This window comes from Euwallacea similis, chromosome 4 (assembly GCF_039881205.1).
Source record: "Euwallacea similis isolate ESF13 chromosome 4, ESF131.1, whole genome shotgun sequence".
Classification (NCBI taxonomy): Eukaryota; Metazoa; Arthropoda; class Insecta; order Coleoptera; family Curculionidae; genus Euwallacea; species Euwallacea similis.
The window spans coordinates 6,565,555-6,586,627 of record NC_089612.1 but is presented as its reverse complement, the minus strand read 5'-3'; the positions used below and the strand labels follow the sequence as shown (position 1 = coordinate 6,586,627).

The 21,073-nt window shown below is 38.5% G+C and overlaps 1 protein-coding gene across 2 annotated transcripts; it reads left to right on the top strand.

The window, feature by feature from the left end:
* Positions 1 to 1,743: 1,743 nt before the first annotated feature.
* Positions 1,744 to 19,516, top strand: LOC136408474 (protein decapentaplegic-like). 2 transcript variants are annotated; one of them, XM_066389460.1, is made up of 4 exons: positions 1,744 to 2,303; positions 15,977 to 16,140; positions 16,216 to 16,360; positions 18,154 to 19,516. In XM_066389460.1, the coding sequence occupies exons 2-4, from the start codon at positions 15,988 to 15,990 to the stop codon at positions 19,002 to 19,004; spliced, it is 1,149 nt and encodes a 382-aa protein (XP_066245557.1). In that variant the 5' UTR covers positions 1,744 to 2,303; positions 15,977 to 15,987; the 3' UTR covers positions 19,005 to 19,516. The 2 variants fall into 2 exon arrangements, with proteins under 2 accessions (XP_066245557.1, XP_066245558.1); XM_066389461.1 differs by lacking the exon at positions 1,744 to 2,303 and adding an exon at positions 9,979 to 10,296.
* The last annotated feature ends 1,557 nt before the right edge of the window (positions 19,517 to 21,073 follow it).

The following is a 21,073-nucleotide window of genomic DNA, read 5'->3' as shown; positions in this document are numbered from 1 at the left end:
AGTGTAGTTGCCACTTCAGCGACGCGTATGAGTAAATGTCAATGCGTTTTGTCTTTAAATTGCAATTTTCGGCTTTTTAATTAGTGAATGACGAGCCGGTTTTCCCGTCCATTCAATCCGAACCAACCACCGTGGTCGTGATGGAACCGCGGTGACGTCGTATGGTGGGAACAAAACTGAAGATCGGGGAAGACTGAAGAGACCGAAGAGAGCATTCACGGATATCTTTGTTCTAAGCCTGCTGCTTGATGGCAGGTCTTCAGGAATGTTAATTGCGACTGCCAGGTCTTCGGCGACGTTGCCGTGGCCGCCGATTTTTCGTCGCTAGAAAGCGAGAACGGAACAGTTCCCTATAGGAGAGAGATGAGCTTTGTTTATTTAATATAATACCCATAAAATTAAATTATGCCATAAAGATGCAGCGAGCAGATAAAATAAATTAATCATAAGCGCAAAGGGGCCTGAGAAAAAACCATTAAGGAATGTCGTGGGCCCCCCGGCAGGCCCGAACAAGCCCGGGCGGTAAAAACAAAAGCAGAAGAGCCTCAGGTGGCTTTCGATCGGGGTCCCTCGTCATTTCTGACACATCCACGGTCCCGCCATTTATTTGCCTGCACAAAACATGAATTTACAATTATGTAAAGATCGGACTCTTGTTATGGGCATTATACACGGCTGACGGTTGTTCACGCACCGACTCGGTCGATTTCGGACAAATGTCACACAACTGAGGCCCACCTAAAATGAATACATATTGCATTGGTATGATAATTGTCCTGCTCAGTGAAAGCTTCAAAAGCCAAAAGAATCATCGATGTACGGGGCAGATCCTTATTTGTAGGGGGAGTTTTGGGAACTTAGCCACGGGGACTTCGGTGTCCACGAGGGTTACGAGGTCGATCGAATTGGGGTAAAGACGCGCAATTTGGACTTCGAAATGCGGCGCTCTCTAGTGGTAAACAAGAACTGGGTACATATATGAGTTTTCTACCGTCAACTTTCTCGGCATGCTACAATAAATTTTGTCAGAGTGCCGCGTTAGCGTCCAAAAATAAAATCAAAAAGATCAACCCCTCGAAAATTGCCCGCATACTTAATTAACACCGTCTGAGATCCTGCACTGGTGGTTGGGTCACCTGAAGGGGTCACGCTTAACGCCCGACAGCCAAGGGGGGCTGGAAGAAAGTTCAAAATCCTCAGCGATGCCAAAACCCAGATTGCACAATTGATAACAATACCGACAATAAAACGCAGCTTTCGAACACAAACGCTACGAAAAAAAAAAACTTAGAAAAGTAGTGAAACCCGGAAACCAAGACCGAAAGACGTCGCATTGTAATGCCCTTTTCTATGCAAACAAATATGTTTTGTGACGTCATTAAAGTGGCTGACATGACGTCACCTCCACTTTCAAATGGTGCTAGCGAAGGATGGGCTTGCCGCCATGAAAAAAAGAGGATGAGATGACGTCATATTCACGACAATAGTGACGTCATAAAATATGTTTATCCTTTATGCCATCGATTGTCCATAGATATATATCTATAGTTAGACGAAGAAAACGTGAAGAGAAGAAACCGCAAAACGCTATAATAATCGAACATTGAACAAAACCAATATAGTTGACCAGAAGTGGTCACCGCCAGCATCAGCGTCGTATGCAAATATTCACCGATTATGAAAAAGCAAAAACAGGTATTCTCGTGTCTCACCTGTTCGACTTTAAGTTTTACCTTCAAGAATACCATCAGTTGGTAAAGAGAACGCTCGTTGAACATACCATAGATATATCGTCGCCGTTGTCCGTGCGAGAGTGTGTATAGAATGTGGTCATGTGGTGTGTAAATGTTTGAAGGAGAGAAAAAATTGTTGTTGTGTGTTGTTGTGGCACTGAAATCGCCTTCACGTCTACTGAGGTACGAAAAACGAGTCGACGACAAGTCTACAGCGTATCGTTCGCGGCCTGGCTCGTTTAGGGAATTAAAATATCCCGTGAAAACGGTGACTAAATGTAATAACACTAATCCGGCGTGGGCGGCAATTTCCTAATTTCCGAGTGTCGAGGCGTTCTCCAGAGGAATTTCAGTGTTTCTGGAAGTCCGTCGGGCTCGAGTCTGGCGAAAATGTCGGCCTCAGCAGTGCTCCCACAGTGGTAGCAGAAGAAATCGCTCGTAGAGGAAACCACGACGAGTCAAGTTGCGATTGCCGATCAAGGATTTCATGTCGACATGTAGTCTGCCGCGACTGCCAGACGAACGTTTTGACTTCAAGCATTCAACCTTTCGGACCGTCCACTTCCAAAGGTAAAGAGCAAATTGAAAATAAAAAACTCTTTAATTAGAAAAATGTCCGCCGCCATACAACATAAAACCTGCGCGAAAGGCCTTTTCTGAGAAGGGGTTTTACAATTTTTCTGGTCATGAGTCTTCATTGTCTTGTTGTCGCAAATTGAGACGTGGTTTGCACTTTATAGATGGTATTAATCTCGAACTTCTCAGGTGAGAACCAATCACTGTTAAATTAAATTCCCTTCATTACTGGCATTTGAATAACTTCGTGCTACATCCAAGACTTTAATGAGAAGAACGCAAAGTTCAGTGAGGTTTTTCCATGTATATTTCAGAAACTCTGATGCTTACTACTTATTGGCGCACGTTTACTTGAGCAATTATAACAAAGAACACGCCCCTAAAACCACCACTGACTGTAATTAGTCCCCAGCTTCTCTATAAATTGAAAAAAGTGCATTTGCTGAAGTTTTAATGAAAGAGAGAGGGAGAGAGAGAGAGAGAGAGAAAGAGAGAGAGAGAAAGAGAGAGAGAGAGAAAGAGGGAGAGAGAGAGAGAGAGAGGGAGAGAGGGAGAGAGAGAGAGAGAGAGAGAGAGAGAGAGAGAGTTATATTAGAGATGCTATGTAACCACGTTTATTGGTTTTCGAAAATATTTAAATATAATATAGTTTCGAGTTTAGTCAGCCCTTCATAATAGATCTGGTAGCGAATTTAAAATTTTCAAAAGTTAAAAAGTCTCATCTAAATTTCACAATTTTTCGAAAACTCCGTGAAACCACATACGCCACTGGTTTTAGTGAAAATTCAAGCACCAATGATAGTGCGACGTCCTAAGGCCGTTTAATTTTTTTCTAATTTGTATTAATATTGTCTTTGTGAGCCGCCCCTGTACTAGCATTTTGGTAGCAAATTAAAACTTCAACATTTGAAACGTTTAATATTCTTGGAATAGAAAATTGAAATTTCTAGTGGCGTTTCAAGACAGATTTTTCCAAAATTCCTTAGAACTTGCATTAATTAAATTTTTTTTTAACTTAGATTTAATCACAATGGTCAGTGTTTATAAATACTGGGTGTCCAGGCGAACCCTGCACGCAGGAGATTAACATGAAAAATCGGTTTTTATTTTTTTGTGCCTGCAGGGATTATCCAATTGAAGAATTTTTATATGGAGATTATAATACTAAAGATCGGCACTCATTCCGCAATTTTTTCAATTTTCTAATTAGAGCCGTTTTGCTTCAAAACGCCTCCAAATTTCAAAAGTTTGAATGTCCTGTGTAACCGTTCGAGGCCATGATCGGCCAGAGTCAATTAATCAAGAATTAAACAAACACAAAGTCATCAAGTACATAAGCGTAAAAACCCCATGTCAAATAAATTTTGTCTTTTTGCTAATTTCTAAGCAATTTTTAACTTATTTACGAGTTAATTCAGTGAAAAATCAATGGAAAACCTGAGGATAATTATTATAAGATCTGTTTCGATGTCCTCATAATAAGTAAACAAATTTCGTATTAACCTGTGATGATAACACAAAGACATAACCTATATCTTTTATCTTATTCACAGTTATGCAGGACATTCAAATTTTTGGAAATTTGGATGCGTTTTAAGCCAAAACGGCTCTAATTAGAATATTGAAAAAATTGCGAAATCATGGCCGGTCTTGAGTACTATGACCCCCATGTAAAAGTTTTTCAGTTGAATAATCCGTGCAGGCGCTAAAAAATAAAAACAGATTTCGCATGTTAATCTCCCATGTTTAGGGTTCGCCTGGACACCCGGTGTATGAAATTATAGCGTCCAGTAGTGTCCAAAAATACGTAGAATTTTTTAACAATTTATTTTTGTAGTAAATTCTTCAACATCATGAGCATGAATGCTCCATCATTTTGAGAGACTCCTCTGCGTTTTGATTTCGACATAGAATTAAAATTTCATTAATTCACTTTTGATTGATCCCTTATTCAAAGATCAGCCAATGTCCTGCTCTTATACGGAATGGATGAACCAAAAGAATACGTACCGAATCCCCTAAAATAATCAACTAAAGACCCTAAGAGTTCTCGAGTCCAAAATGGCGATCTTTTTCGTTGTTTGACCAAAGTCCTAGTACTGATCTTCCAAGATCAATTCACTTTTTGGACACTTTCAGGGGAAAATCATGAAAAGCCATTGCGAAAATTGCATCGTAAACTTCAGGATATGTTTGTTATTACTTATTCGAATTTCCACGAATAAAGTATGTTACGTCCGAGTAAATTAGGTCCTGACATGTGCGCCTCAACTTGGAATAATAAACAAAAACCGGCTTGAATTCGGGCTTTTGCAACATTTCGTGTTGACTTTCGATAATTGGGCAGAATAATTAGATTTTGACAACGGAGTTTCACAAGTTGCAGCAACATCTAAGGGGAAATTCGCCGTTGATAAGCTTTCTATACACGTTAAATTACTAATGCCAAAACACATAAATTCGTATTAATAAGGTAATTACTCTAAATTCGGATCTAATAAGTGTCCGTCTCTCTGTACTCTAGCTGTCATTCTCTCTTAAGCCATTTACAGGTCTGGATGGTGAGAACATTGTGGGCAGACTGTATCTCTTGCCGATTCTTTTGGTATTCAAGGTGGAGCCTGCTGAAGTCGAGAAATAGCGACTCGCAGCAGTGGGCGCCCATATCTTTTAACTTAAAATTTTCAATTCCTTTTCCCGAAAACTTCTATTTAAACGGTATACCAAAACTGTCAATAACGGAGTGACACTTGACATTAAAAACAGGCCATATTGAAATGACAGGCCTCGAAATGATGCGACATGGCACTAGACGGTCATTTTTTAAATTATTTTTTTAACTACTACTGGAATTTTTCTTTGTTGGTTGTACCCTTGGTACTTCCCCCTTGCAAATTATAGGTAAACAACATGTCACATGACCGAGCGATTTTTCGGCCTCTATCGCGCACCTGTTTACCCGACCTGCTGACGTAAATGAAAGTACCATGTAACAGCCTCATTTATTCTATTGCAGTGGTCAAATAATTATTGCCATTATTCACCGCGTGATACAGGGTGATGGCTGGACACACTACACTTAAATAAGCAAGTGCACCAGTCGCACTTGCAATAATATTACACTATACACTAAAATACAGGAGAGAGATGACCAACCAAACTGGTTACATTGCTATTGCTGCTGCTGCTGCTGCTGCTGCTGCTGCTACGGAGAAGGACCTACACCAGAGGCGTTCCTATAATATTTAATTATTATACATTGTTGATTATTGTTACGTATTATGGTAAAAGCGGTGAAATTGTGAGAGATTTTGGGCGGTACGCCGCTGATGGGTCACCTGAATATTTTCAAGTCCTGCCTGGTATTCGAAGGTGCCAGGCGAAATACTTTTCATTGAAATTACGTATTATTTAATCGGCTTGTGTTGTTGCACTTTCTATGGCAGTATACGCTTCCTTTTACCAGCAGCAGTACCAAATGGAAGGTCGCCCCTGTGGAAGATGACTGCAGGGATAATAAGCCTACGTTATAAACGAAAAAACGACTTATTTACTATTAGTAGGTATATAACCAGAAAATTACATGGTTATGTGGTCAAACTGGTCGGAAATTCAAAATTCTAATTAACCTGGTTCGGTATATATTAATTATGTCCAAACCAATTCCTTTGATAAATAAATCTTAATCAGAAAGGTTGCATACTGCCCAGAGATTACACGAATCTCTTGGGAACACGAATCGGGTCGTTTTTGGTTTTGAGCTAAACCCAAATTGACCTTTAATCTCAATTTCGCCCAGGTTTATTTACCAGTACCATTTGCAAATAGATATTAGCAACTTGTTTTCGAGGAAACGCGCTTGCAAGATTGTTTATCGATAAGATTTTTCGCCAATTGAAATGGTAAATGTTTGGCTTCTAATGCACAACCTCTATTGGCCGATAGAATTTTTTCATTAACAACTTCCTCGATTACCTGTATAGTTAAGGTTGTAATAATTACTGTGATGTTTACTCTATGAGAATGTTAAGCTAATAAGAGAGCTTCATTGAGGAACTTAACTCCTCCTCTTATATCGATACTACTTACCCCTTGATCCGCCGATGTGCGGATCAAGGCGTGCCGATTGTGAGAAGGGGCCGAATGCATGTGAAGACAATAAAATAGTAGCACACAGAATGCAATTTCCCGGTAAAAGCAACAACAAAAAATCAAATGGGAGAAATAAATTTAGATAATTTATTGCTCTTAGAACTTTAAAAAAGGGCTGTGATTCGCCAATGATTGCTGTAATGGCTCCCTAAGTAATTTTTAACAAAAATACACATTTTTACGTCCTTAAAATCGAACCAAAACAAAGAAAAGGCTTTTCATTTAGAAGCTGGTTCACCATTTTGTCAAGAATTAACAAAGTTGCGCGCGCACACATTTACTCGAAGAAAATGTTAAGATGCTGTTTGTAAAACGTTTATTTCAAGAAACAGAATTAAACTCAATAAAAAAGAATAAAAGATAGCTTCAATTCTATATATATATATGTATATATGTATGTATGTATGAATGTATGTATGTGTACATTAACCCAAAGGGTTATTCCCTGATGGATCGCAATGGCAACCATGCAATGCCACAGGTGTGCCCCAAAGTCACGTGTGGCCTCGTGTGTGTGAATTCGGACAGACGGAGGGCCCCCCCGGTGGGTGGCCTGTATGGGATCGTTACTTTATATGTGCCCCATTGTTCGTCGGACAGATGCAGTGAAAAACCCACAATGGCCTATCTGTTTATCGTCCCGAACGGATTATAGGTTAATAAATAATCAGAGGGACCTGCGCGAGTATCTGGTTACGTTATTATTTACGCATTCGGGGGCATTAATAACTCACTCTTCTGCATCGGCCATGGGAAAAGCAAATATCGGTTTGAAACGATTTTGAACTTAGTTATTGAGGATGCATCGAAACTGACAGAACAGAGAAAGGCGAAACACCTGCATAAAATGGTACTTGGGGCACTTGAAAGTGTCAAAACTTTTCTGGGAAATGTGGAGGCCTAGACAGGCAGGCTCCTTTGTACTGGGGCTGCTTTATCAAAATTACCCTAATTAAAAATTAGTTCTGCGAATCGGCACAATGCGCTGCCAGACCTTGGACATGTTCAGGGCGAATCGTGCTGCAAGCCGCAGAGAGAATTATATGGGCCCCAGCATAAATCAAAATAAATCTAAATCGATGCAGATTTTTGAATTATTGGGGTTGAAGCAAAAACCGTCTCACAAAAGAAGTATGAAAAGAACGTTTTAAATTGCTGTTTCGTGCATGCAGCCCCACTGCATCACATGTTACGTGGATTTCACCCTTAAATATTACTCAGTTTAAACGTTTGTAGTAATTTGGCAATAAATGCCATAGACGCGCCTTTGATGCTTGACTTCGAATTGTGAAATAATGTTTCTGTTTGTATATTAAGAAAATTTTTTCACAAGAGTATATACAAGTTTCATCACTGTTTCGTACCCGAATTCAAAAATAAATAGTCATAAGCATGTTGTGTGCTTATTTCCAAACGTGTGAAACCTGCGCCATTCTTTAACATTAATTAATATAAATTAATATATTTTTTAATACAACCAATAATCTGACAGGAGCTTAAAACGTCGTTTTAGGGTTCTGTCATCCGACAATGCGATGACAAGACAAGCAGTTGGATTTGTCACATTAATACCGTCGAATGTCTCAAAAGCTGAAATGAATTAAATTTTTATTCGATTACATATACAAGATGACCCAGAGAAAAGGGCAGTCCATCCCGAATTTTTTCTGCTCCCGTCCTAAGGATTCATCGTTTCACCATACGACGAATAAATAACTGAAAGTCCGCATTCGGTTTCCTGATCATTCATATTCTGTTTTTGATTATTCCTATCGTTGGATGACGGATGCATATGACAACATCCATCATCCGACAACCTCTGCTCAAATCTTTATGATTAATCCGTAAACGTATTCATCATATAAACAAATCGACAAACAACATATTGAACTATATTTATATGCAGCTGTGGTTTATGTTTAAAGTTCATGTGGTTTGGAGGAATCTGATGTAGATATATTTTATACAGGTAGTAGATATCTTATTTAGCCACGAAGGTATTCAAAACGAGAACTAAAAATAACTTTCAATGCAAATTAATCGATTTTACGTCTTATTTTGTTATAGTTGTTTACTGGAGTAATTTCCATACACCCACGCTGCTTTTATTAGAATAATGCCACTAGCGAGTCTACAACACTAAGGGCCAATAGAACAAAGTGTTGGACAATTTTATCTAAAAGATGCAACAACAAAACTAGTACCGATAATTTGTCCTTCTTGCATGATTCCTACGAAAATTATCCTTTTGGTGAAATTAGATAATTTAAACACAATAAAAACGATTTTTCGGCACTAACAGGAATTCGTAGAAGAACATCAACTGAGGAACGATGTCCTACTTCTCTTCTTTTTTTCAATATACGATTTAGTACGCGATGGTTCAAGTATAGCAAATTCGTATGTGACTTTATCACATGGGTACCGAACTGCCCGATTATGCGCCCGCCACTGGTCGCTATGCACAATACGCAATACATCATTGGCGTATGTAGGCCCCTGATTGTTTTCAAATCAACTTACAAAACTGGAAATTATTATCTTTCAATGTTCCATTTTTCATCTATGCAGTTTTCATAAATTTTGAATATTAAATGTAATTTTTTTCCTGGTGGCGGTTCTTTTATTTTTTTAAACCTTTCTGGTATACCTCTGATATTTTTTAAATCTATTTATAAATCTAGAAATTATGATATCACGATATTTCTGAAAATTGGTAGCGCTCTGTCAACTAAATTTTTCAAATTTAGCAAGATAAAATCGAGTTTTATGAGACGAAAGTCGATTTTATTAATTTTTAATTCCGTTTCTGCCATGATCCTGATTTTTTACACAGCAGTGTTGCAGAATGAGGATTTATAACGTATTAATATTCACGACACACAGTGGCGCACGGAGTTTTTTACAAAGACTACTGAAGTTAAAAATTCACGAGTATGTGTGACCTTACGAATTTTCCCAATTTTGAGTCATAACGACAATTATTTCACTACGAAACTGATTTTTTGTGGTTGTCGAGCCTTACGCGAAAATTACATTTTGCATTTCCCTTCCTTCTTTTCGACTTATCTCCGAGTCAGCGGCAAATCAAGGGGCAATACAGCACGGAACTTCCCGATTACTGTATGTCCGCCACTGGAAATAATGTGCCGGCTAACAAGTGCAACAATGAAATTATTTATCGCCGGGTTAAATAACGACCTAAACAAATTTCCCGGTAGTTAAATAAGAGCGAATTGGCCAGAGCCAAAAGTCAAAAGCCGATGCAAATGAGCCGTGACGAATGAGCGCGGCTAATTAAAAGGGAAAAAGGTACCTGCAGTACCAGACTAAGTGGCTCATTGTCTAACATCGGAACCATCTTTGACGGGCATCGGGAGAGGGGTAAAACTTGACGAAAAAAAACAAAACCGCGGCCCAATAAAGGCCTTAGTTGAACCGGTGTGGGTGGTACCCTCCGGGGGCCTGTACCCACCCAATTAGTACTGCATATAAAGCGGAATCTCGACTGCATATCTGAAGCAGTGCACGGTAAAAAAGCGCAACAATAAAACACAATAGTGAACTTATAACGTTGAGTGGACTTCGCACGTGTCAAAGCGGGCACCGTCCGATTGGACGAACACCTGAAGAGGTACCAGGTAGAGGGTGGTCAGATCGTCTACGACGATCTTCAAAAGTTTCAGTCCACCGCTGGGATAGTACCGGACAAGTCAGCCCGATCAGTGCCGTGGGATATTTTTGGATTTTGTTTTTATCCATTTGTGTGTATGTGCAGTGTGCAATATTTTGGATTAACATCCGGTGGTACCATTCTCCAATCGTCGATTTGTTGGTGAGTGTAATCAATTAATTGTTTTTCAGACGTATTCTGTATAAATATCATCCAAGATCGCCTACATTGTTATAATTGTAATAACTCATCAGACTTTCGAATAAAGGGCCGAAAGGGGGTTGTTAAAAGTTAAAATCTCAGTTGGAAACATTCGCCTTTAAGGTGCCCATAATGACACCTGCAGCTAGTGATAGAGCTCGCTAAGAAACTACCTTGATATTGTCAATAAAACTTTATTGGTATCTTGGGTTAAGTAGGGCCGAAATTGGAACCAAAGAGAATGGTTTGAATGCCGATTTTCTTGAGAACATGGGCTAGATGGAAAGGTGAATTTTATCGTTATTCCCGATTATATGTTTGCCAATCAAATTTCTGCGATCGACCAAACATCACGTACACCGAATATTTTTAGAATTTTCCCGGAAAATCCGTTTTCACAACAAACTCCTCTGTAATATTCTAATTGTTATTAAACCTTATCAAGAAAGTCGACTTCAAGCAAAATCGTACTACACCCACTGTAGTCCTATATGCGTATCTGTAATTTTATGCTGTTGCATCATAAAATTGTTGATGAGACTCACTCAATTAGATTATTTTTTTTAAATTCTTCTCACTTCGTTGTAACAATTTTTTTCCATGAAACACTCCAGATAAGATCGAACATCATAACATCCTCAGCTCGGTGCTGTGCTCAAGAGCCCACTTATTACTTCTTGATCCGTCACTGACCGTCACATAGGACCAAAGGAAAGGTTCAAACAGTAGTATCATCAAAGCAAAAAGATCTTACCACCCGAAGCTGTGAAAATTCCTCGAGGCTTTGAAAAACGTAAAAAAAGTACACCGCTGACATTCATAGATGTCGAAACCTCGTAATTGAATCGATTTGAAAAATATCAGGTGCATTCTAGAACTAATTAAAGGAAATTGTCGTTGTCAACTTAAAATTCCTCAAAACTATGAAAAACTCAGTGTGCCACCGATTGTCACGAATGTTGCTAGCCCATAAATTCTTATTTGGCAACATTATACAATCCTAATATTAATACCGCCATAAAATCGACAAATCTATAGAAATTTTTATTTCTATAACCTTCCATAGTCTTTGAAAGCCAATGACGTACCTGAAGTACGTTTTTTTAACGAGAGATTTGGGGAGTCGGCATTTTTCCTCTTCTTTTTTGTCAAACTCTTCTGAGTGTGACTCTAATATCTGTAATTTCTTCATAAACTTTATGGCTGTGAAACAGTGGCGCACTTAAATTTTCTTCAGAGCTATCACGGAACTATAATATATTTGGAAAATATGTGCATGTTCCGAGAAACCAAATACGCCCTTGCTTTTCCGAAACATTGAAATATGATATTTTCTTTTTATGTAAATAGATTTGAAAAAATCAAGTGCGCATTTATGTGAAATTCAAAATAGTCCAAAAAAGTTGTAATTTATTCCTCTAATTTTGAAGAATTCATTGAAATTCTAAGAAATAATACTAAGAATAAATACGCTCCTGGTTTTCTTAGAAATTGGCACACCAATGAGGGTTCAAACAAAGTAACCAAAAACAACGAAAATTGGTAGATCGTAAAAGGCTGTGATACGCTAATGATATAGGTATAGTGAGTATTTTTTTATATTTTGGATAATTGACATTTAGGTGCAGTAAAAATAGAGGCGTGCTGGCTGCAATTTTTAATCGAGAACCTTTAGGGCGAAAGGAGTAAAACTAAAGAGCAAAGTAATTTTAAAAATTGCTGAGTGTGAGATCACCGCGATACTCTAATGACGTACTGCATATTGAGCACTGTAGGGGTCCTCTGTAATTTGAAAAATATGATTTTTATCGCATAAAAAACAGGCGCATATAGAACACTGTTTTCAACTAAGAACCGGCACGAACAAAAAATTAAAGTGATATGTATAGACGTCTAAAATTACTGGACCTCCGTAAAACGCTGTAATAACGTGAGTGATGACGAGTGCTGTAAAAATTATCTATAATTTTTTATTTAAGTACTAGAGTAAAAGCCATGAGAAAAATACTGCGATTTTTAGCAGCAGAAACAATAAGCAAAAAACAGTAAACAATTGAGTAAACAAAAACCTAAAACATTGAGCTACGCCAATGATGTACGATGAATTGAGCACCGCCAACAGCGGCGGAGGCATAGCCAGGCCAAGAATTTGCTTTGCACTGACGCCCACTTACTTATATAGATTCGCGCCATTGCAATGTTTTATCCTATAACTACTTTTATCATGATTATTTTTAAATCCTACACAAATCCGATTTTTTCCAGGAACATTGTTGAATATTACGAAGTTACAAGTCGTAAGAAACAATTCCTTAATACACTTTCCTGTAACTATCTCTAGGAGTTTTTGAATAATTTGAGCCTTCATGAGGTCATGCTTCGAGTATTTCGAAAAACGATTTTCGCCAAGTTTGAGATGCTAAAATGCTACTCTTCATGTAGTATTTCACGAGCATAACAACACTCCGTGTATTGTGCTTTTTTTCAATTTGCTGCCTATGAAGGTTAATTCCGTCGTGGGTTTGTCATGCAAATTGAGCCTCAGGCACCGACGTCAGTTTTGCTCTGTCTTGATTCACCCTGTAGTTTCGTCAGGTATTACCGTCAGCTACTGTTCCCTCGAGATCACAACACCTGTCGGCTGGAACCGAGCGAGAAAGAAAAGAAAACCCATAATGCCAACAACCTGCGGTAACCACGTCTATTTCGGGAAAACTCCTTGTTTGTCAAAAGCGCGTCAAAACAAACGAACATCGAGCGACAATTAGTGCAATTATGGCAACGCGCATTTGTTCGAAATGCCTCGGAAAACAATTGAGCGCGTCTCGCCATTTAAGGCAACTCGATATCTCCGTTTATAGAATAACGTGTGTGTTGCGGTGCCGTGCAGTCTGGGGTGGTCGCGGTACGCGTGGTGCGCTTTGGCCCGCCCGCTTCCAGATCTAAGTCTTCTCGATTGTCTCTTTCGACCACTGTGGCGGGGGCAATAAAAAAGGTCATTAATGTATGCAACGCTCGCGATCAAATTGTTATGTTTATTTATGGATCGGAATAATAATTAAATTTTTTATGATCAGTCATCGTGCATAGATATCGACCGATTACTCGTACATAGGAAAATGCTAATTGCCTTCTTTCTATGAAACAATATTATTTATTGTTTATCATAATAGACTGGCCTTTGAACGCAATATCAAATTTATTGCCTTTGTTCCATATTTGTTACAAATGTCTTGACTCCTGGGAGTCACATTATTAAACTTCCTTGAAAGGGTCCTGCACCCATCTTGAATGGTTATTAAAAACAATTTCTAAAGCTACCTAGGACTTCCTGTTAAAAGGCATTGCTGTAGATTTTGACAGAATGCTCCCTGTGACGACTACTGGTTCTTTCAATAGTCATGCCTAATGGCTGTCTGTCAACTGTCAGCCTTCAGTTGTCTCTTAATAATAGGTTTCGGACGACCGTTTTATTTTATAGTGCATTAAGTATAGAGAGTTTGAGTTCCCGGCAATCGGACATCAATATAAGCTGCATTCATGAAACGCGATCCATTTGGAGAAGTATAAAGAAATATGTAGTAAAATTTAACGTTCGGAAAGCCATTTCTGGTCATTAAAAGTAACGAGCCATTACTGTAAATTCTAAAATTATATGCGGGCAAGGTCGCACGCTTATACAACTCGAATGCGTCGGGTTCGGTTACAAGAAATCTCTCTTGGTCGTCGTCGGTTGGTTGGGTTAACGCTTATTATTGGATACATACGGGAGTGGAAATTCTTTAATAAAATAATGTTATGGAAACGCACCGATACAGAGGCGTGCAAGAAAGAAAACACCTTTGTCGAAGGTGACGAGTGCTGTTTAAATATCGCCATCAGGCGATATTAATTAATTATTTAAATATTTGCTTTACACGCTTGATATTGAGGTCAAAATGCGATTCTTTTTTTAGACGGAAAATAAATCGCTAAAGGCATTTTAACGTCCGAAAAAATGTAAGACGCGAACGGGCCATTAACATTTTATTACCGAAAAAATTAGCAGTCGTCCTTGTCTGGAATTACAAAACGGTGTCATCAACCCGTTTTTGTGCCTTTACTCGAGGAATTTTACGATTTCCAGTTAAAAAAGAAACTCAATAATTTTACACAAAGACTCGCTAAAACGTCATTCGACCGAACAGAATTGATCAGAAGTCATTAAATTCTATATAAGATGATGGTTCCTTTCAATCGTTTCCTCCTCAAAACTGGATTATTACATCACCCGCTTTAATTCAGAAACCACTTAACATGTCCTGAAGTTTAAAAAATGCAAAGTGGCATCGTTGCTTAACGCTGAGTGAGCAAGCACTGACGTAAATGACAGCTTTGTACCAAAAATTTATAAAACGTCCATCTTGATCTTAGGTAAATGCCAAACGAGACGTTGTTCTTATTAATTTGTTTCTAATGACATAACTTGGAGTTGAAGATTTAACCCGACAATCAGTGCTTTGTTTTTTTTTATTCTTCTAGCCGTATTCAGTATATGGAGAACTTTATAATCTTCCACAAAAACTCACTGAAAAACCCCGGCCAGATTCAAAGAACTAAAAACAAGGTGACAACGTCGCTTAAACTTTTGCATTGACGTAAATGACAGCTTTTTTTAAAGATTTCTAAAGCGGCCATCTTGGTTGTATACAAGTGCCAAGTTGTCATTTTCGATAAACAACTCTGTAATAGTCATTCTGTCAGAAAATCGGTGTATTGTTTTCTCGAACTGTTCTGTCCGTTTCTACCTTCTTCTACGCAGCCATACTGTCTGGTAAAGCCAGCCAAGTTAGAGAGCTACTGCCGTCGCTTCCGGATAACGTAACGGTAAAAAAATCAACATCGCACAAAAAGCATGCTCAGTACAGATCCATCGTGAAAATTAACCAGAAAACTCACCATGCTCTGAATAATTTTTATCGAGGTCACGGCAGTTTGACGATTTTAACATCTGGTCAAACTTAAACGGTCGCTGTTTATTTTTCCAAGATGTTTGAGCAGCACTGTTAACTGCATGCAGAACGACTTTTTAAGTTAACCGATCACTTTATACAAACAATAAGTTTTATTTCGGGCCGGCTTCTCGTCTGCTTTGACTGAAGCACTAGACTGGGAAAAGGAAATTTATCAAAAAATTGCTCATGGACTTTCTCTAATAATTTGAAAACTGTACGTGGCAACGTCGCCTCAAAACGCGACTTTATTGGACCCAAATGAACAAATGGCAAACGCGACGTTGCCATTTAAAACTTTCACTAAATATTCAGAGATTTGGTGAAATTTGTAGGAAGAAATCAGCTCGGACGTTTCCAATGCTGAAAGGCCATAATTATAAATAAGCTTGTGTGACGTAGCATCTACAACGCAAGATACAAACATAATAATGTTGAAATTGAAATATACAGCTAAGCGAAGAAAGACCGGTTCGCCCGGTGTATCTTTTCTTCATTCTAGTCGCTAAGCGAGCAGCACCTTGTATAATGAACGCTCTCGTTTGGTATTCAGATTTGATGCAAATACGGCATTCTTCGGGATTATCGATTTTTATTGATTCTATTTATTAGTTTTCGAACATTTCTAAGTTAATCCGTTTCATTTCCAGATCGTTCGATAATGAATCTCAGAGGCTGCTGGCTGGCCTGGCTGGCCGTTTTGGAGTGTTGCTTCTTAACATCCGGCGTTATTCACACTTACCCTCCAGAGGTCATTGAGAAAGTCGAATCCACTCTTTTCTCCCTTTTCGGGCACAAAAAACGACCTCAAAAGGTATTAAGTCATTCAATAACCGTTTCCGGTCCCGTACAATCCTCCTCTTACATTAATTTAATTTAATTATTCCAGATGGATCGGAGCAAATTGGTGATTCCTGACGAAATGAAGAGGCTCTACGAGCTGCAAAACGGGATGAAGTTTGCCACTTCGAACATCCCCAAAAAGGCGGCTTATTTGACCAGCGCAAACACCGTCAGGAGTTTTGTGCATATCGGTAAGAAGTAGTGTAAATTCACCCTTAATTTAAATTAAAATCGAACGTGTTTTTGCAAGACGTATTACTGATTGGGCACGTGTAAACTCGTCCTACTTTCGCGCTGGTTGAAATTTTCGGCACCTTTCCGTCGGACAGTGGCGCTGATGGTTGAAAAGAATGTAACTCCTATGGCCGGCGCAACCGTCTTATGTCAAATTTCGTCCTGGGGTAAAAATGATGGACGTGACACAATCTTAATGGTGGAAAATGCCCATTTGGCTTTCATTCAGTTAAAATGACACCATTTTTATCTCTTTAGGACCTGTCACCTTTCACAATATTGACGTGTTGCCAAATCGTGCTCTCCTCCAAGAATCGAGAATAGAGCGTTGGAGTTAAAATTGGTGTCTACCGCACTGGTATCAGGTGTTTATAATCAACCAGCCAACCACACCCTGTTGGTATATCTTTGTTTACACTGCTACCAGCTGAACCGTAATGACGTGGAGGAATTTTTTCAGAGGCCACCATTATGTAGCCAATTCGTGTTATTGAAGTTGATACGTTGCTGTCGCTGTACGATTAAATCGGTGAATGGAGCCACGGCACATCTTCAAAATCATCATTTTGATTGATTTGAGATTCGCATTTTAAAATTTTAACGTCCTCTATTTCTCGGAGACGAACCACTTATTATATTAACACATTTTGTGCCTGCTGCATTAAAGAGATATCAAACCCAGCATTTTAGCATGCGTTAACCTTATTTCTACATATGTTATGCATGTTAACATTGATGTAAATCGCGTTTCAAATATTCTTCCCAAAGTGCACATTTTGCAAGGGCAACCCGCATAAAGGGTTTGGTCAAGAGATCCGGAACGATCGACATTTTCGTACCTGTGGAATTCCTGCCACGATTTATTTAAAAATTAAATTTTGCGACGTTGCCAAATCACTCAGAAACCTATATATTTATACACTTGATGGGAAGTTAAAGTGTTCCGGTTATTTTGGTGAATTCAAAGCTGAAAATAGCATAAAAGCTGTGAGAACAATCCATTAAAAAAATCAAATTGGCTCGTGGAGTGAATGCTCCGTGGCAACGTTGCAAATTCGGTTTTCCAATAGACTGTGTCAAGAAAACTCCCAGATACAAGCTCCGTTAATTAATTTGACAAATATGTGGGTCGTTGAGGTCTTTTGACAAATCCTGTATACAAACTCAAAATGGCGATGATTTTTCTGTCTCAGTCGGTGATCGTTGATAACTAAAATTGGCTACCCTGTAGATATTGTAAATTGTTCTACTACTAATTTCGAAAATAGCATTGGCTTTATTTCAGCTCAGTTATGTATTATTTGATGATAATTCGTGTGGAACTTGATGAATGGTCTTCTCCTGTATCGATAATGGATAGTGCTACTGGACAAATTTAACACGCAACGAGTGAGATGAGAAATTAAGCAAAAGTCAAATTTGATAAGACATGTGCTAATTTTCTAATCTCACTACTAAAATTAATTGCAGATTAAACTCATTCCATCAGTTGTTACAGAATATTATTACATTATTCTCTGTTCACATACTATCATTTGAACCGACCGGATCAAATTTTATATTTTTCCATTGATCGCGCCCTTTTCTTTAAGTTTCACTGATCTGACGACGTTGCTGCACTCGTACATGGTGCTGCAACCAGATATACATACACCGAAATCCCTTATTTTTAAAAAGAGCTGTTCTTTTACTTTTCTTTCTTGCACCGTCCATTCCTCACTCAGCGACTCAATTATTTCTTTATTTCCAGAAAGCCCTGTCGATCGAAAATTCCAAGCTCCGCACAGGATTCGCTTGAAATTCGAGCCGAATCTTCCAGATGGAGAAGTCTTCCAGCACGCCGAACTGGCCTTTAAAAGGACAGAGGTGCCTCCTCGAAAGGCCTCCAAGAAGGATTTCCAGCGAATTGTAGTGGAAGACATTTTGAAACCTGGTCACAAAGGCGTGCACGATCCTTTCAAGCGGGTTATTGACAGTAAAGTGATACACCCCTACAAAAACACTACAGTGAAGTTGGACTTAAGCGAGGCGGTGCATCGGTGGAGAAAAGACCCCAAGAACAATCACGGAGTGATCGTGAGCATTCTGGATCGCCCTGGAAGAATGCACAATATCCGAATTAGACGAAATGCCGACGAGGACGACCAAACTTGGACAAACTTCCAGCCGCTTTTGTACACGTACAGTGACGACAAGAGGAATGGGGAATCGAACATTAAAGATGTCGTGAGGAGGATAAGGAGGCGCAAGCGGGCGGCGAGGAAAGGGAGGAGGAAAGACGAGCACTCTGAGTGCATGCGTCACAAAATGTACGTGGACTTCTCCGATGTAGGCTGGAAGGACTGGATTGTAGCCCCACCAGGATACGACGCCTATTATTGCCACGGTGAATGCAGATTCCCTCTGGCTGACCACTTAAATACGACGAATCACGCCATAGTCCAGACGCTAATGAACTCCATGTCCCCGATGACCGTTCCGAAAGCCTGCTGCGTTCCCACGCAACTCAACTCCATCTCCATGCTCTATTTAGACGTGGACAACAAGGTGGTCTTGAAGAACTACAGGGAAATGGTTGTGACAGGGTGCGGTTGCCGGTAGTAACTTTTCGTACCGAGAAAAATCGAAAAAGCGTCTGTGATCAATTCTTGTCGGACTCGAGCTTCGAGCATGCGCGTGGAGTGATTGGGTGACTATAAGCACCAGACTTACCACTCTCTTTTATATTCTCTTGTCTGTGATTGTATTTTTATTATTGCAATGTTGTTCGTACATACGTGTGTTTATTGTATAATACAACGTGACTTGATGTTAGCCGCTATGCAACTCTAAGGTTAGCCCCTCTATTTTCAAGTTACCTCTTTGAGTAAATCTGAGACACTTGCGACACAGGTCGTTCGAAATGTAACATTAATAAGTACCTGCAAGGATACATTAAATATATTGGATGTATTTATTTTATTGTTAAAGCTGCATATACTTAATACGAAGTTGTGCATATTGTACATAATTATTTCTGAATGTGTAAATTAATAAGTATTAGACGAGCTTATTTTGTAAAATGTGCGAGCTGTACAAAGAATGTACATAAATATTAAAGCATTTTTATTCTGCCCAGTTGTGTTTTTGTGGTGATGGAAATTAACAATGTGTCTTGTTCTCATGCGTGCTCACGCTATAAAAATTTCCCTAATTATCTATTAACTGGATGAAGAATCGTATTTGACTCAGCATATTATGTATGTTTAATAAGATCAGGACTTCTAGCAGTGGGATCTCCTAAACGGTAAGAGGTACATTTGGTTGAATGGGGGAAATACATCCCTTTGAGATCTATGTAGGTAGAGATACATATAAGGGCACATAACTAGAAATGAAAAACAGTCAACCTCAAAGTAAATGAAGAAAAGTCAAAAGCTGTGTTTGGCTCTTTTCAATTTAATCCATAATCGAATTATAGTCCTCAAAGTATATTATGACGTCACAAAATACAAGGTTATCTCTCCCCAAAGGCGCTAAATTCATTGTTCATAGAGCGCCATCTTTTGTCATAATAGTGTACACAGAAAGTTAATACCTGAAACCGATGGTAGATGGTTCTATGTCCGGTAAATTCATGCACATTTTCTAATATGGCGAATTCGAATATGAGGAATTTTTTCACATTTTGTGGATTTATAGCTCTTAAATTTAGAGAAAGAACAACATGTATTCCTAGCTTCGTTTGGAGATATCTATAAAATGACATCGATTTTGATCATTGTAAAAGGAAAAATTGGGAAAACTTCGAAATTCGACAAAATTCCAAAAATAAAAAAAAAATCAACAACTGAAAAGAAAGTAAAAATTAAAAAAATTATCATAAACTGAAAAAATATTTAGAACAAAATTAAAAATAAATTTAAAAAATTGAAGAAAAATTAAAAGTAATACACTCTTAAGACAGTCAACTTTAAAATTAATGAAAAAAATCTTAAGTTTTCTATTAAAAACTCCTGTTTAAAACTCCGAATCTTCAGAACTGTTAAAGGTAGATATAGGAAATAATGATAGGATATAAGAAAGAGCACGTATACTAGAAATGATCTCCTCAAAATTGAGTTTCATGCGTTCTGTCTTCATTCAGACTTTAAAGGTTAAAAGCACTAATTTGCAATGAAAATGATGTCAGCCGCGATGTTGTCATAGGCCCCCAACAGAATTTATGATGCAAGGTTACATTTCAATCTTTATCCCTCAATATCTTCGAATAACAAGGCTGTTATATGTTACTTCAGTTTCCGAAATATAGAAGCACTTTTTAAATTTATTCCGTGAATTGAATCATCTTGGAAGGAGGAGTTGCAAAAATATAGTCGCTACGTCTATAGATTTCAGATCAGGAGATTCCCATGTTAGACATTCTTATCTTGGTGGTATTATACTGTTGCATGCACAAAGAAGCTCAATGGGAAATTGCATTGCAATAATTTTCCCGTTCTCATTCCGCGTCTATTACGATAAACACACGATTTTACATTAATTATTTATAACTAGGGAACAAGGCAAAAAATCCAATTATTACCGCACGACATGGCTTCATTTTTCCTTTATTAGAGGCAACAATGGGCTTTTTTCCGATTCGAAACGAAAATTAATAAGCCGTTTGAGAACGCTTCCTAGCCTCTTTC

Excerpts from the sequence above, each read along its gene's own strand:
- LOC136408474 (XM_066389460.1), top strand. The coding sequence starts at position 15,988 with ATGAATCTCAGAGGCTGCTGGCTGGCCTGGCTGGCCGTTTTGGAGTGT. Across the intron at positions 16,141-16,215 it reads ACAAAAAACGACCTCAAAAG|ATGGATCGGAGCAAATTGGT; the intron begins GTATTAAGTCAT and ends TAATTATTCCAG. Across the intron at positions 16,361-18,153 it reads CAGGAGTTTTGTGCATATCG|AAAGCCCTGTCGATCGAAAA; the intron begins GTAAGAAGTAGT and ends CTTTATTTCCAG.